Source organism: Kogia breviceps, chromosome 19, assembly GCF_026419965.1.
Source record: "Kogia breviceps isolate mKogBre1 chromosome 19, mKogBre1 haplotype 1, whole genome shotgun sequence".
Classification (NCBI taxonomy): Eukaryota; Metazoa; Chordata; class Mammalia; order Artiodactyla; family Physeteridae; genus Kogia; species Kogia breviceps.
Window position 1 is genome coordinate 40,379,641 of NC_081328.1, and position 15,750 is coordinate 40,395,390.

At 61.2% G+C, this 15,750-nt stretch overlaps 1 protein-coding gene across 7 annotated transcripts; it reads right to left on the reverse strand.

The window, feature by feature from the left end:
* Positions 1-235: 235 nt before the first annotated feature.
* Positions 236-15,604, reverse strand: UBTF (upstream binding transcription factor). 7 transcript variants are annotated; one of them, XM_059046345.2, is made up of 21 exons: positions 14,658-15,604; positions 11,585-11,709; positions 9,906-10,081; positions 9,256-9,339; positions 9,003-9,158; positions 6,561-6,625; positions 6,163-6,283; positions 5,664-5,774; positions 5,188-5,321; positions 4,892-5,033; positions 4,556-4,597; positions 4,313-4,426; positions 4,056-4,211; positions 3,551-3,685; positions 3,152-3,262; positions 2,647-2,735; positions 2,354-2,543; positions 1,499-1,546; positions 1,322-1,393; positions 1,082-1,225; positions 236-996 (listed from the first exon to the last, which is right to left on the reverse strand). In XM_059046345.2, exons 2-21 carry the CDS (start codon positions 11,640-11,642, stop codon positions 871-873), a joined length of 2,274 nt encoding a protein of 757 aa, XP_058902328.1. In that variant the 5' UTR covers positions 11,643-11,709; positions 14,658-15,604; the 3' UTR covers positions 236-870. The 7 variants fall into 7 exon arrangements, with proteins under 7 accessions (XP_058902328.1, XP_058902325.1, XP_058902326.1 ...); XM_059046342.2 differs by lacking the exon at positions 14,658-15,604 and adding an exon at positions 14,198-14,383; XM_059046343.2 differs by lacking the exon at positions 14,658-15,604 and adding an exon at positions 12,873-12,958.
* Positions 15,605-15,750: the final 146 nt, after the last annotated feature.

The window sequence follows — 15,750 nt, forward strand, 5'->3', positions numbered from 1 at the left end:
AACTGAGGTGGGCGCCCCCTTCTCTCTTACACGCACAAATGCACATGTGCCTTTGCACACATCCACAGGTGCACCCATGCTATGTATAGGCCACACGCGCGCACGCACGCGCACACACACACACACACACGCGTACATACTTTTCCATACGCATCAGGACCGTTTTAAAAAAGTCCCAAACCTACCCTCTAAACCCTCCCTCTCCCAGAAATGACAACAGAGACGGCAGCCGAGGTCGGTAGGAAACGTCTCGTTGACAGCTCAGAGCTTAAAAAAAAAAATATATACACATATATAAAAAACACTTCTGCCCCCTCCCCCCCGTGAGTGGGTCCAGACAGCTCCTTCCCGCAGGGGGCAGGAGAGGGCCACGGGGCAGTGCCTATTTTCCCATAGGCGCCCGCCCTCCTCTCCCATGTTCCCTGCCTCCAGTTCCAACGTGGGGGTCCAGGCTGCGAGCCCCTCTGGAAAGAAAGGGGTCTTCCCCAAGCTTCCACCCTCCCCTGGGTCGGGCTGCAGGTGTAGGGGGCCTCACTGAACTCTTTGGGAGCCCCCCCATCCCACTCCCAGGTCCATTGTCCATGCCGGAACTGCAAGTGCAGAGGGGGGTGGGCTGGGCCGGTCCAGTGGTGGCTCAGTGTGATGGTTGTGCTCCCCGGAGGGCCCCCCAGGGCTGATGTCTCTGAGGCCGAAGAGTTCTGGCCTGGGCGCCTCCAGTGCCTCCCCCCCCACCGTATTTTGTTTAAAAAAAAAAAAAAAAAAAAAAAAAAAGGAAAGAAAGAAAGTGGGGGAGGCCAAGGGGCAGGGGACAGGACATGGGGGAGAAACAAAGGTGGTCGGTCGGGAGGGGAGCCCCGGTGGGGCTGAGCCTCAGTTGGAGTCCGAGTCCGAGGAGTCCCCCGAGGAGGAGGAGCTGGAACTGCTGCCCTCGGACTCATTGTCCTCATCCTCGTCCTCGTCCTCGTCGTCATCCTCGTCGTCGTCATCCTCCTCATTCTGCGAGGCAAGGAACATGCAGTCACCAGGTGGCCGTCCTGGCAGGGCCCCACTCCCCCCTCCCACCGTGCCCCACCCGCCCCACCTCGTCCCCATCCTCGCTCTCGTCCTCGCTGCTGGACTCGGAGGAGTCCCCGCCGTCCTCGGAGGAGTCCCCGTTCTCGTCATCTTCCTCCTCATCGTCCTCATCGTCCTCATCTTCATCCTCTTCATCGTCATCCTCAGACTCCTGCGAGGGATGGAAGCACATCAGTGGTCCCTGCCACACCACTCCGGGCATCTCGGACCCCCGCTCCCGGTCCCCCTTCTGAGAGGGGCTCCTTACCGACTTAGACTGCAGGGTGGTCCGGCTGGACTTGGGGTTCGGGCCTCGCAGCTTGGTCATGCTCTTACGTTTCTGTAGGAGAGGATGGGGACGTGGGCAAAGGGAGCAGCCGTGAGTTCCAAACATCCCCCACCAAGTTCCCGCCTTATCCCAACACCAGCCCGCTCCCAGACTCACATTAGAGATGTACTCTTTATATGCTGCACGGTCCTGGGGAGACAGACTCTGGGGGAGACAGAGAAGGAGGTGAGGGTTGGAACACGACCCCAACTACTGCTGACCGAGTATGCTGGCCGAGTGCCAGGCAGTGGGCTGAGCACTGACCGCCATCCCACCTTTGCCCGTCCCAGTCTCCCCATACCTTGGGTCTCTGCAGAGAACCCCAGGGACCCGAGAACACAGCTCAGTGTTTCTGCTTAAGGTGCCCTGAAGCCTTTTCTAAGCTACCCTGTCCTACGACTGTTGGTTTTCATGTCTGTCCTGTTGCTCTACCCAAACGGAGGCTCCAGATTCAGGGCCTTCCTCAACTCAGAGAAGCCCCACACGATGACTTCCACAGCCTGGCTGCATCAATCACTCCTCCCCAGAAGCCAAGTCCAGAGCCACTGGCAACGCAGTCTGGGGCTCACCAAACTTCTGAAACACTTAAACCCTGCTAATTCCCTGGGTCCTTGGCCAACCTCCCTGGGTGGCCGGGGAGGACATCAGTGACTCGCCCCGCTTTACAGATCTGACTGCTCAGGCAAGGCACAGAAGGGAAGCTCAGAGGCTAGGGGCTGAGCCAGAGTCTAGGAGAGGCGCCCTGGTCCCAGCTGGAGGGAGGAAAAGGCAGTCTGAGTTGGATTTTCCCACTCACTAGCTGTGTGACCTTGGCTAAGTTACTTAACCTCTCTGAGCCTTGGTTTCCTTATCTCTGATAGTAATCATTACCCTGAAGGACTGCTAAGACACTGAAGGAAATCCTGAATGCAGGCCAGCCAGCACGACGACGATGCTTCCGTCTTCCTTCCTAGGGTCCCCCGGCCCTCTCACCTTGACCCAGAGGTCCAGGTGCACTTTGTACTGCTTCTGCTGCTCCTCGGCCTGCTTTTTGTAGTGCTCCTTCTGGCTCTGGGAGATGCGCTGCCAGCGGCTGCCAATCTCCACCATGCGCTCCTTCAGTGGCAGGTGGTTCAGCTGCCCGTTGGACAGAAGCTCCTGGGAGAACTTCTGGTAACCGTTCCTGGGAGGCGGGGGTGTTGCAGGGAAGGTCAGGAGACCCACCAAGCAGCCGTCCTGCCCTGACCCTCCCCATCCCTAGGGTGAACTCCAGCCCCCAGACTCACATGGGAGGCTTCTTGGGTTCTCCCTGGAACTTCATCTTCTTGGATGAGTTTGCAGCAGCCGGGGGTGCCCGCCTCTCACTCAGCTCTCTCTATGGGGACACCCGGCAAGGTCACACTCATCCTCCCGCCTGCCCCGTGCCATCAGTCCTTAGCTGACTCTCCTTTTATGTGCCAGGAGGGAGGGGAAACTGAGGCACAGCCAGGGAGCAACTTCCTAACAACTCATACCTGTGTGAGGCAGGCACTGCCGTCTGAAAGTGCTTCCGTAATTGCACTCACACGACTAGTATCACTGCCCTCGTTTTAGTGACGCATCACCGAGGCTCACGGAAGGAAGTTAAGAGACTTACTTAGGGTCACACAACCCAAGTTGGGACTTCTGGCTCCAAGTCCCACGCAGTGAGGAGAGCTGCCCACCCAGGAGGGTGCTCCTGAGTTTTAAGTGGAGAGAGGTGGCCCCAGCTCCATCCTTCCCCACCGCGCTAACCAGAAGCCCTCTTTCTACCTCATATCGCTTTTGGTCTTCGGCCGCCTTCTTAATCCACATCAGTTTCTCCTTCTTTTCCATGTTGTTCCAAGTCATCTCCATGGCTTTCAAGGCCTTCTCCCGGTCGTTCTGGGGACAGACAGGGGTGTCAGCTGTGGGAAGGGTCACCTAGGGCTGGAGCGGGTCTGCATGGGCGGTGGCAGAACAACCCCTTTCCTATGAAATTAATAATAAAGCAACTACTTATCCAGAAAAAAAAGAAAAAGAAAACAGAAAAATAAAGCAGAAAAACACCACCACCACACACAGACACACACACACACACACACACACACACACACACACGCACACAAACCAAAGAAAGAAAAAGAAAAGAAAAAAAAAACCCCAAACAACCCCCTTCCCACTGCCTGCCACCTTGAAGCGGGCCAGGTAGTCGCCGATGACACTCTGTTGCCAGATCTCCTCGGCTCTTTTGGGCGACTCTGGCAGCTTGCCTGGCTTCCTCTCTGACTGGGCCTTCAGTGCTGCCTCCCGGGCCTTGTACTTGGCCTGCGGAGGGGCGGCAGAGGCGTCAGCCTTCCGGCCACCCACAGGGGGCGCACGTGGCTCGTCCAGCAGCTGAAGGCTCTCCCCGCCACCGGCAAGGGTGGGGTGAGCAGAGGCGTGGGCCCGTGCAGATGTCTCCTGCCAGGGGCTCAAGCTGCCCGGCGGCCCCGCTCCCCAGGGAGCCCACAGCCCACAGCTGACAGCTTCCCGCCTTCCGGCTCGCTGGGTTCCCAGCCCCACCATCTGCGCTCAGGCACCCTTGCAGCTCACACCCCACACACACCTGGGACAGGGTGAGGAAGTACAGCTACCCCCAGGGGAGAAGCAGCCCAGACTCTTTGCCCGGCAGCCCCTCCAGTCTGGCAAGCCTGACCTTTTTCTTCTCTGACAGGTCATTCCACATGCGGGCCAGCAGGCGGGTCAGCTCGCTCTCTGAAAGCTCAGGCCGCTCCTCCTGCAGCTGCCGCCGCTTTTCTTCCGAGAAGATGAACATGGCTGACACGGGCCTCTTGGGCTTCTCTGAGCCACCCTTGTAGATGTGCAAAGAGGGTCGGGGTCCACGGGGTGCTCACGGGGAGCCCCGCCACCCCGCACCCAACCAGGACCTCCTTGGTTGTGCCCCCTGCCCACCTTGGCCCCTTCCTGGGAGGGCTTCTTGGAGGCCGGGCTGGTGGCTGGCTTCCTGTTGATGTTCAACATCTTCTCCTCCCCCAGGACCCGCTGCTGTTCCTCCTCAGGCAGGCTCTGGTGGGGGAAGGAGCAGCACAGGGCTGAATGTCTGGTCCCCAGGCTGCTTCCTGGCTGTCTTAAGGGCGTTGCTCACCAATCCGCTGGCCTCTCTCTGCCCGCTGCCCTCCCGAAAGGAACACTCACCTCTAGAAAACGGAGCAGTTCCACCTCATAATCTTTCTTTTTCTGGGAAAGGAAGGGGAGTCAGGGTCAGTATGGGGGCAGCCTCACTGGAGACCCTCCCATGCTCGGGGGACAAACAGTAGCCCTCAGCAGACCTTCCAGAGCCTGGACAGGGCCTAGTCTCCCTCCACAGATGGTAAGCGCGAGGCCCGAGAATCTGCCTGGATCAGCCCAGATGCTAAACCTAGTACAACACCGTGTCTGAAGCAGGTGCCCAGGGGTCAGACCTCATGCTTCAAAACCCCAAGGTTCTCCAGGAGTCCTCCCTCTCCAGGGCTGGCTCCTGCCACGGCTCACCTGGTCGCACTTCTTGTGGTAGGCATCCTTCTCCTTCTGGGAGAGCAGCTTCCACTGCTGGCTGCACAGCACCATGCGCTCTGTGCTGGGCACGTCCTTCATGTTGGCCATCAGCTCTGCGCAGTACAGCGAGTAGCTGTTCCTGTCACAACCGGCAGCAAGGGAGGAGCGGCCCTGTGAGCGACCTGGGAGGCCCAGGGCGGCAGCCCCCTCACTTGCAGAGCCTGGGCTGAGGCCCTTCCCCAGCCCGGCTCCCTAGCTGCCCACTCGCCCACCCGCCCCAGGGCAGCGCTCACGGAGGTGGCTTGGTGGGTCGCCCGTCAAACTTGTCCTTGAGCTGGCGTTCGGCCTTGGTGAGGGTGGACTTGGTGATGCCCTCCTCACTGATGTTGAGCTCGGGGTGCTTCTGGATATAGTCACGCATAATCTCCTGCAGAGTGAGGTGGGGGGGATGGAGGGCAACGGGGTGTGGGGTTAGCCGGGGCCGGGGGGGTGGGGGAGAGCCGCTGGGAAGGGGAGGCAGGGAGCAAAGCTGGGGGGTGGCCGTGTGTCTGCTGTGTCACACGAGACGTGGTGCCCTGCCCTGCCCTAGCCTGAGATCTCATGGGGGGGTGGGGCGGGGAAGGTAGGGGCAGAGGTGAGGGGCCCAGAAGGCCCCTCCCTCAGCGGTAGGATGGGGAGAGACTGCCTGCCGCAGAGTGCGGAGGCCGCAGAGTCAGAGGGCAGAGGCTCGTGAAGAGCCGGGCGGGGAGGAGCGCAGCGGAAGCCTAACCTCGTACTCCTTCCGCTGCTCCAGGGCCTTATGAATCCATTTCAGCCTCTTTTTGTCCGAGAGCTGAGACCACTGCTTCCCCAGGGAGTCCTTCACCTCCTTCGTAGTGGCCTGCAAACCAAAAGCCGTCAGACACACACAGGCAGCCAGGGGCAGGGGGGGGAGGGGAAGGGGAGGGGGACACAGAGGCCCCCGCCCCCTCAGGCCACAGGAGGTCACGAGAGTGTCCCCCACAGGCCAGGAGGGGAAGGCAGAGAGGCGGCGGGGGCAGGGGGGGCGGGGGCGGGGCGGGGGGTCCCGCCTGGGTGCAAGGGGACAGGCTCACACACGCACACATGCACACACTCGCACGCCAGCTGGCCCAGGCCCTGTCCATGCAGCCCACCCCTGGGGAGGGGCCTCCTCTCCTGCTCCCCTGCACCGTGCCCGGCCGACCTGGCGCGGCTCCCCCTTGCCACTACCGTGCGCCCTCCCTGCCACCCCTTGGCCGGACACTCACATCTGGCCGCACTTTGAGGTACACCTTCTTCTCGTGGGTGTACCACAGCTGCTGGGGGGTTTTGGGCTTCTCAGGGATGTCCGACTTCTTGGCATTCTGGATTAGGTCTGGGTGATCCTCCCTAGCCAGGGCACGGGGAGCAACAGTCAATGGGGGGAGGGGGATCCTGCCAGGGCAGACCCAAGCTAGCTGCCCCACCCACCAAGGCTCCTTGGCCTATCAGCTGGGGCCTAGTGGGACAGCGGTTGCCTGCCAGTCCCTCCCCTTGAGCCTGAGCCACTAGGGTCTACAGGTGACCCATCCATCTTCCGTGCCTCAAGTGCCAGGTTCTGGTCACTGCTACCCTCTCCTGCCGCACCCAGCGCCCTGTGGCCCTCCTCTGGGTTCCACTGCCTTACCTGAATCGGGCGAGGTTTCGCTCAAACTCCTGTTTCTCCCTCTGGAAGTCCTGAATATATTTCATCTGGGGGGAGGAGGTGACGGGGTCATCCACAACCCAAGGCCTGAGCTACAAAACCCACTAAGTCCTCCTTGCTAACTGTTTTGCGTCTCGGTGATGTGTACAGAGGATGCCATGAGCAGGAAAGGGATGGCGATCTGCCTTCCAGTGGGCTGGGGACGGGGGACTCAACCGTAGTCCAGACGGTGGGAGCTACAGGGGTGTCCCAGAACATATCCTACGTCCTATCCCCTCTTTTTAAGAAAGGGAAAGAGTCCCAGGAAGGGGACATGGCATTCTCCAGTCACACAGTAAGCAGCGACAGGGCTGGGACTCCCCGCAACACTACCCCTCTGCCTTTCCCCAACGCCACGACACTCCCTGGAGAAGATGTAGGCGTTGCCCCTGTCGCGCTCTCCTCCTGTGTCTGTGGCAGCTAATACTAATCTGCCCCCTCAGAGGTGGCCCACAGGGCAAGTGGCAGGCTAAGTCCTGCTTCCAAAGGGAGATCGCATTGAAGGAAACCCAGAGTGAATTCTTGCAGCCCAAATCACATCTTAATAGGTCTCTTGTATCTGGATGTCCCCCCCCCCGCCCACTCCATCTGCTACCTTTGGGTCCCTGGCGATCCTGACACCATCCCCACCCCCACCCCCTTCCTCAGTCATTGTCACCTTCCCTGCCTCTGATCCCTTCTTCCAGGCTCTTGGCTCTTTAGCTCCTTGAGCCCTCCCTCCCCCAGCCCTGTCATTCTCCTTTGCTGCTTGGCTTCCCTTCCTTCCCCTGCACCGGCTTCTATCAGCCTGATCCTCCCTTCCCACCATCCCACCATCCTTCCTGCCTCTCCACACCTCTCACCCTGATTTCCCTTCCAGCCTGTCTCTTTCCCTTCCTCATCTACATCCTGTCCTGGCTCCCTGCAATGTCCATCTTTCCTTTATCCCTCTTCTTCCCAGATTCACAAATGAGTTAGCACTGGAGGAGGCCATGGGCTCAAGCTGACTGAGCCCAACCCCTGCCTCTCATCAGGCGCAAGAAGCGAGGCAGCTCCACTTCCCTCCAAGGTTCCCGCAGAAAACCAGGAGCAGAACCCAGCCTCCTCTGCCCCAGTCGCAGCCCTCCTCACACAAAACCGCAGCTTTTAGAGCTGGAAGGCACCACCCAGATCAGGCTCACTCTCCACACCTCAGATCAAGACCAGGCCCGAAGGACTGAGATAACTTACCGAAGGGCGCATGCACAGCGATTCAGTGGTAGCCAGAACGGGCCCACGGCCTGTGTCCCCTAGGCTGGCACTCTGTCCACTCTACCATGGAGTTTCTTCTATCCCTCCCTGAACCTGAGACCCTTTGCCTCTCCCTCCCACCCCGCGGAAATGTCTCGGTGTTATGTGCACAGTCAGTTCTGTGACGGCCCCATCGTAGGAGTCAAGAATAGCTCCAGCGATTCATACTCCGGCTTGGCTCAAGCACTAGTTGCAGACAGCTGGATCTACCCAGCCAAGCTAGCTCCTTTTCTGGGTACAGAACCAGGCCACATGAGCCTGAAGCCAGGGTGTGCAGACCAGGAAGAGGGCTACTCCCAGTGCTGGTGCCCTCCCGAGAGCTGGCTGCCTGCAACTCTGTGTCCTCTCCCAGCAAATAAATGTGCCCTCTTCTCTCTCCCGCTGCCACTTGCCAACATCTTTCCCTGGCTCCATCTCACCACGTAGCATCTCCTCTGTGTGTCTCTCTCCCCACCCCACCTCACTCGTGTCCCAGCTGCAATGCTTTGCTGTCTATCTCTGCAAGGTACCACATGATCTCACTGTGCTGTGTCCACCCCTGCCTGGGAGGCTGGGCAGCCCCTGCCCAAGGTTAACGGGCTTGAGGGTCTGGGAGAGCGTGAGGCCGCGAGGGACAATGTGTGCAAGGGGAAGCCCACCCATGTGACCTGTGGATGTGGCAGTGAGAAAAGCACTAGGCGGGGAGTCTGAGCACTAAACCGGAGTCCTGGGACACGATACCCTCCTGCACCCCAGTTCACTGCCCACAAAATCAGGAAAACCCAGTCTCCCCGGGGTTACCACTACAAGCATCAAACGAGACCATGTGGGGAAATATCAGAAGTGAACAGCTCTGCAGGCCTAACAGTGAGGACATGTGTGTGAAAGAACACTACGGGTTTTGCCTGCCTCGGTCAGGGTTACACCTGCAGCGGTGCCCACGCCTGACAGTGTGTGGGCCTGGGAGAGGGTGATCAGGTGTGGCTGCCCAAGGCCCTACCCTGCTCAGCTGACCCACCCACGTCCCTGATGCCAGGTCCCCTGGTCTAAGCCCTCACCACCCCCGACAGATGACCTACACCACACCAGCTGCTCCCCGCCTTTTCCCTCCCCGCACCTTAGTCCCCCTCCCCCCACCTTCTTCTTCTCTGGCAGCTCTTTGTATTTCTTGGACAGAATCTTGGTCAGGTCCAGGTTGCTCATCTCGGGGTGGAGTTTTGCGTACTTGGCCCGCTTCTCCATGAAAAAGCGGAAATAAGGGGTCAGGGGCTTCTTTGGGAAGTCCGGGTGTTTCTGGAAGGAGGGACAAGGACATGGTCAAGGTGAGACACTGTCCGTTCTTTGGACCTTACCTCTCCAAACCTTTGTGTTCCTTCTCCTGGAAACTCACCTTGAGTTTTTTGCCTTTGTAAGGATTTTTAACATGTTCCTGAGCATCAAGGATCAATTCTGTCAACGTACGGAACTTCCTCACCTGGAGGAAAAAGGGAGGTGAGTGGAAGGGGAAGTTCCGAAGAGGGGGACACCACCCAGGAACGAAGCCTTGTTTCCCAACGGGCCTTCTCTACTTTCCACCAGACTGAAGTTATCAAAGGAGGAGGGCAGGGGCCGACAGTGACACAACTCAGGCAGCCCTGACACCCAGGCAGACACCCAGGCACTGGTCTGTGCTTACTGCAGAGGCCCAGGCAGTCAGTACACAGCACAGGACAGCAACAAGGCGACCACCTGACCTCGAAATGGTTGTCCATGTCAGCACCTCATTCGATCCCCAGAACAGCTCAGGCAACAGACGCTCTAAGACGGTAACTATTCAAGGCCACACAGCTAGAAAGTGGCAGAACTGAGAAGTCTTGGCCAGTGCCGTCAACCGTGCCACCTCCCGAAATGCACAAGGGCGACCACAAGAGCACCTTGCCTAGTCTCTTTCCTTCCTGTTTATAGACTTCTGTTCCATCTCCTCCACCAGGAAGGCTGAGGCAAGGGTAAGTGTAGATGTGTATTTGAATGTGTCAGGAAGGGGGTGGGGGGATCCGTTACCTCGTTAGAAATCTCCACCCATTTGAGCTTGCACATGTCTCCAGAAAAGTCTTTAAATGCTACTTTTTCCCAGTCCATATGTGACTCGGTGGTTTTGAACTTGGAGCTGTCATTGGATGGAAGGTTGTTCTTCATGCATTCCAGCAAAGTCAGCATGTCTTCCTGGGACCAGCGGTCTGGGGAAGGTAAGAAAAGCCATCATGCCTGGCTCATGCCAGCCCCCATCTGCTCCCCGGTCCTTAACCACTCAAACCTTCCTTCCCAGAGCATCCCAGACCCTGATTATTTCCCATCTGAAGGCGTACACAAGACATGGCCCGGCCTTAAGGAAAAGCCATGGCCATACAGATTAGAGCGGGGACTCCAGTCCAGACAGCATCAGGCCTAGAAAACCAGACTTGGACTCAAGTCAGGCTTACTTCAAAGCTATTATCATTTCTAACATGCCAGCCTGACATGGGTTACAATTTACTGTAGCAAAGTGGGGGGAAAGGAAGCTACAGTGATTTGGGACACCGTTGGAGAACAGTTAGCTCATCCGAGAAGGAAGGGAAGGAGGGAGGCAACACATCTAAACGTGAAGCTAAATTCAATCCAAGTTCTAGATGGCTACCCTAAATGTGCAGACTGAGGAAGGGGTGTGGGCAGTAAGGAGAACCCATGCTGACGTTTCTCTCCAGCACAGCGAGAAACTAACATTAGAGGCATGAGTATTCCACCATCCTACCCCTCCTCTCAAAGAGGACCAAAGGGGAATTTGGGGTAAGTAAAACAATGGTAGAACCATATAGGGCAGCTGTGAAGCAAGGCAGACAGGTGGGCAAACGCTCCCAGGGCCCTGCTCCAGGGAAACACCACCCCTCCGCCCCCTCCCCTAGAATTCTGAGTTGTCTTCTCAGCCCAACTCCCCACGCAGGCAAAAAACGGAGTCTGGACCAGCTATTTCCAGCCACTGAAAGGTAGCTCCAGTGAGGCCTCTCTGGAGGGTGGCTACCCTGGAAAGTGAGCTGGGAGGACAGCTATCCAAGGCTAGGAGTCAAAAGGGCTCTTGTATTTACATCTGGTAACCTGGGCCAGGGTTTCCACAGATGGGTCACATGAACCCATAATCCTCTCTCCTCTCAATGTCCCACAGGAATTGCCAGATGCTCAGATTCATCCTACCCCCTGCCACCCTACACACTGGATCCCCACCGGGTGGAGTAGAGTGTAGTTATTTATCTTTGAGGCCTCAAGCCATCAAAACACCCTTTCCCTCCAACCTGCCCCACCAAAAACTGTCCTCTTAAAATAACAATAAAGCACCTGAAAAGCCTCCCCAATCCCTCTCATCTCCCCCTTCCTCCACATTCTTCATCTTCCCTCCCGTTCCAGGACACTGTTGGGGACACACTAGAGCTGACTGGGAACCCCAGAAGGAAGACTTGCATATGCCTCCTTCTCCCCCTCTGACGTGGGGGTAATGGAGTGTGAAAAATACAGTTTATAGGTTCAAGGCCAAATAATTTGGGTTTAGCCAAACCCCCAGTGTGAGGGATGTTTGACACTCAAGCCGCTCCCTCCCGTATCATTTCAGAGAATGCAGACTGGAGAAAACCTTTAGAAGGGGAGTGGGCCTTGCAGACCTACGTGAGAAAAGACGATTTAAGTTAAAGAAGGCTGAGGGTCGGGGCTCCTACCTTGGCCTTTGGGGGCGGCCATTTCCAGGTCTGTGGGGCAGTCGGCTTCTCCGTTCATTCTCCAGCCGTCCAGCCACCTCCTCGGTCGTGCTGGCCAGGCAAGCCGGGGTCAAAGCCACCTCACCCTTTAGAAGAGACACCAGTCCCCACTCAGGCGGGCTGAGAGGTGGGGGACTGTCTATCCCTCCCTCCCCCAAAGGGGAGGGTGATATAAGCCCACACTCTCAGAGAGACCCAGCCAAGACTCTAGGAGGCTGAATGAGTTGGTGGGGGTGGGAGTGCGCTCCTCCTCTACTTCCTAACCACACACCCCCCGCCCCCCCGCCCCTACAGCCCAGCTCCTCGGCGTGCGCCCTCCCCTGCCCACGCGAGAGACTGCTCCCTGCTCCCGCGTGCAGCTATAGCACCCGCCCTCCGCCCTCCCCCCACCCCGGCCAAAAAAAAAAAAAAAAAAAAAAAAACTCCTCCTCTTCTGTGCGCCCCGCCCCGGGGAGGCCCCAGGCTTGAGGGCGGGGGAGGAGGAAGGGCGGGTAAAGGGCGCGCGCGGCCGCGGGAGCGGGCACGCGCTGCAGTCTCCTCCTCCCGCTCCCCCCCGGCCGGTTCCCCCCGCCTCCGCAACCCGGCGGGGACCCGGACGCAGCGCAGCCGCCGCCGGCCCCGGAGCGCAGCGGCCGCATCGCCCCCGGGGACCGGATCCGGATTCCCGCCGCCCTCCCCCTCGGGCTCCCGACGCCGTCCCCGCCCGCCTGGGCGGGCGAGCAGCCGGAGAGAAGCGGCCTGGCCTGCCCCCCGCCCCCGAGCCACCCACCCCGGCCAGAGGCGCCGCCACCGCCCAGCCAGCCCGACGCGCACGGAGGATCCCGGCGCAGAGGCGCGACCACGGCGGGAACCGCCGCCTCCTCCCCCGAGCCTGCGGCCCAGCCCCGCCGGCGCCCCCGCCCCGGCCTCCGGGGAGCCGAGCCAAGGAGAGGGCGGGAGGACGGCGGCCGGGAGGCGGGGGAGCAGCGCTCACCGGCCCCGCCGCCCCCTCCGGCGGCCGGAGAGAACTGCGCCTGCCGGCTCGGAGAAGCGCGGGCTCCTCCGCCTGCGGCCGGGGCTCGGCTCGGGCCTCGCTTCCTGCCCTCCCCTCCCCCGGTTCTCGGCGTCCTCTCCAGTGCCCTGGTCCTCTCTCGTCCAGTCCCCTGCCCGGAGGTCGCCCCAGGTCTCCTCCGGGTGTCCACCGCACCCACGGTTCGCTCCCCGCCGCCCGGCCCCGACCCCGGCGCGCGTCCTCAGCCGCCTCGGTTACCCGGCGCAGCGCGGCCTCCGGGCTTCCCGCTCCGGCGGCTCCCTCCCCGGCTCTGAGCGGCGGCGCCCTCCCCCGCTCGGCCGGGCACAGCCGCAGCTCCCTCCCGCGGCGGCAGCGGCTCCTCCTCCGGGCGCGGCGGCGGCGGCGGCGGCGGCGGCGCTGGGGCGGCGGCTGCTGCTGCTGCTGTGGCGGCGGCGGCTGTGGCTGCTGCCTGCTGCTCCTCGCGGCGAAAAGCACAAAGCACAGCGCCCTCCGCCTGCAGGCAGCCCGCCCGCCGCCCGCCCGCCGGCCCCGGCCTCAGCTCGCACACCCCCCGCCGCCGCCGCAGCCTCCGCCGCCGGAGCGGGGAGGAGGAGGGAGAAAGGAGGAGGAGCGGGAGGGGGGGCGGGAGAAGCGGGGCAGCGAGCGCGTCCTTCCCCGTAGAGCGCACACCGACCCCCGGGGAGCGAGCGCCAGCCCGCCCGCCTCGCCGGCTCCGCTCCCTCCCACAGCCTGCCCGGGCGGGCTCCGCGGGGGGCAGCTGGGAGGAGGGGCGGGAGCTGGGGGGACCCGGGCGGCCGAGGCGGAGGGAAGGAAGGAGGGGAGGGGGGTGGTGGTGGTGGTGGTGGTGGTAGTGGTGGTGGCGGCGGCGGCGGCTGCCGCCGGGGAGGGAGGGGGGCCGGGACAGGGAGACACGCAGCCGCCCGGATGGCGGCGGGGCTCGGAGCCGAGGCAGGCGGGCGGGCGCCGAGAGCGACCTCGCCAGACCCGCGGGGGAACTAGCAGGCTCGGCCGGCGCGGGAGGGAGGGCGCGAGGTGCGGCCGTAGAGAGGGTGCCCGGAGGGCCCCCAGGCGGCCGTGGAGGCTCAGGGGTCGGCTGCAGCCCTGCTCCGGAGCTCTCTCCCCAGTCTTCCCAGTTCAGATTCGGGCTTCCACTCGAGCCCTCATACGCTCCCCTCGCCCGCCTCGGTGAGCGGGCGGTCCGCGCCCACCCTTATCCCCGGAGCGTAGCCACCGGCTCGGGGCGCACGCACGCCGATCTCGGCGCCAGGCTTCGGCGCCTGCCTCGCGGTCGCCTAGCTGCCAAGCAGCACACACACGAAACTTTCAAAAAAATTATCCCTACAAAATATCCTTCTTGCAAATTAAAAAAAAAGTCTCCTTTGCTCCTTAAGCCCCGCAAACGGCGAGGGGGCGACGGGCTCCGGCGGAGGAGTCTCTCTGGGAGCTGGTTCAATCCAGCCCGGCATGGCTCCCCAGGCCTGCCCGGGCGCATGGAGATCGGCGCCGCCGCCACTCTCAGCAACCCCTCTCCCCCGAAATCGGCGGCGCCGGGGCTCACTTACCGAGCGTGTGAATGGGAATGCGGGCCGGGGGCACCTTAGGGGTGCGGCGGGCCGAAGAGCCGAGCCGCAGCTCCGCCGCAGCCGACGCCGGGGCAGCAAGTCGCCAGACAAAGCCCGAGATGGCGAAGCGGAGCGACGGCTAATGGCGAGCCCCACGCGCCGCGCTCCGCCCGCCCCGCTCCGCCCGCCCGCCCGCCCGCCTCGGCGCAGCGCAGCGCCGCTCCGAGCGCTCGCCCGTCAGAGCCGCCTCGGCGCCGCCGCCGCCTCCCGGGCCACTCGGGCCTCGCCTGGCCCCTCCGCCTCCTCCGGGCGGCTTAGCCTCACCCCTTCCCTCCCACCGCGCTGGGGGCTGCACGAAAATTAAAAAAGGAAAAAGAAAAATGCCTTTTTTTTTTTTTTTCCTTTGGTAGGGCGGACGTGTTGAGACTTTCGGGTCTTTTTGCCCCCAGCTCGCACTCACCTGCGGAGCCGCCGGGAGGGCTGGGGGTGGGGGCGCGCGGGGCTGGAGCCGGCGAGCGCGGGTTGAAAACCAGCCAAGCTCTGCAGCGCCCGACCCGGGCGTATACGCCGCCGCCAGTCCCCGCAGAGAAATCGTCCTCCTACCCCCGCCTCCATCGCTCTGCGTTTCTCTTCCAATCAGCCGATCGCTTGGCGGCTCCTCCATTCTCCGGCCAAGCCCGCTGCCTAGAGCGAGCTCCACTCCTCCATCTGCTCTCCCGGCTCCTCGCTCCCCTGCCGCGGCCGGCGAGACGACGTGGGGACGGAGGGGGATTTACGAGGGAACCTGCGGCTTCCCGGTCCCATTGCTCCCTCCCCGCTGCCTCCTGCCTCTCTCCTGCGTCTTTCCAACTCTCCCCTGTCGCCACTGGTGTGTGTCTGAGTGTGTGCGCGCTTTTTTTTTTTTTTTTTTTTATTGCTCTTTGCTTTTGCAACCCTGGAGCCAAGGGGGGGGGTATAGAAAGGGGGGGGTTACCAAAAAGAAAAAAAAAAAAAACACAAGCAAGAAGCTCTTAGGTTTGTAACACATTGGAAAACCGGGGGAGTACCCCCGCCTCGTCCGATCTCTGTGCCCCGCGAGGGCCTTCCGGGTTTTAGAGCGAGCCTCTCGCTATTCGCAATGCCCCTCACCTCCTTCGGGTTTAGGGTCCGAGGAGTCCGAGCAAATAATTCTCCCCCTGGGCCGTAGGGGGTGTCAGGGTGAGAGTTGGGGGCATTTCTCAAGAAGCAAAACCATCCCTCCCACCCCGGCTTCGGTAGCTGGGCCGGAGTCCGGGTTGAGAGCAAAAATCCCGGTTGGTATAGGCAAAGAGGATTCCGGGGCGAAGTCGGAGCCGGGAGACCGCGCTTCGAGCATCTCCCCTTCGGTCTCTGCCTCCTGTCCCCTGCCTGCTCCCCGTTTAATTTTTTTTTTTTTTTTTTTTTGCCCCCTCTCCTTTAATCTAATTTCTTCCAACTCCACCTTTGTTGTTAACCGGCGTCACGCCCGGACTAGCCAATCCCCGCCACGCAATCAGCTTGTCAAAAAGGCTCGGCCAGCCCTGGGAAAACAGGCC

What these genes read in the sequence shown, in the direction of transcription:
- UBTF (XM_059046345.2), bottom strand. Translation starts at nt 11,642, where the DNA reads ATGAACGGAGAAGCCGACTGCCCCACAGACCTGGAAATGGCCGCCCCC. An exon ending in CCTCCCAGGAAGGGGCCAAG is followed by an intron (nt 4,212 to 4,312) that starts GTGGGCAGGGGG and finishes CACATCTACAAG; the next exon opens with GGTGGCTCAGAGAAGCCCAA. An exon ending in ACCTGTCAGAGAAGAAAAAG is followed by an intron (nt 3,686 to 4,055) that starts GTCAGGCTTGCC and finishes GCCCCTCCGCAG; the next exon opens with GCCAAGTACAAGGCCCGGGA.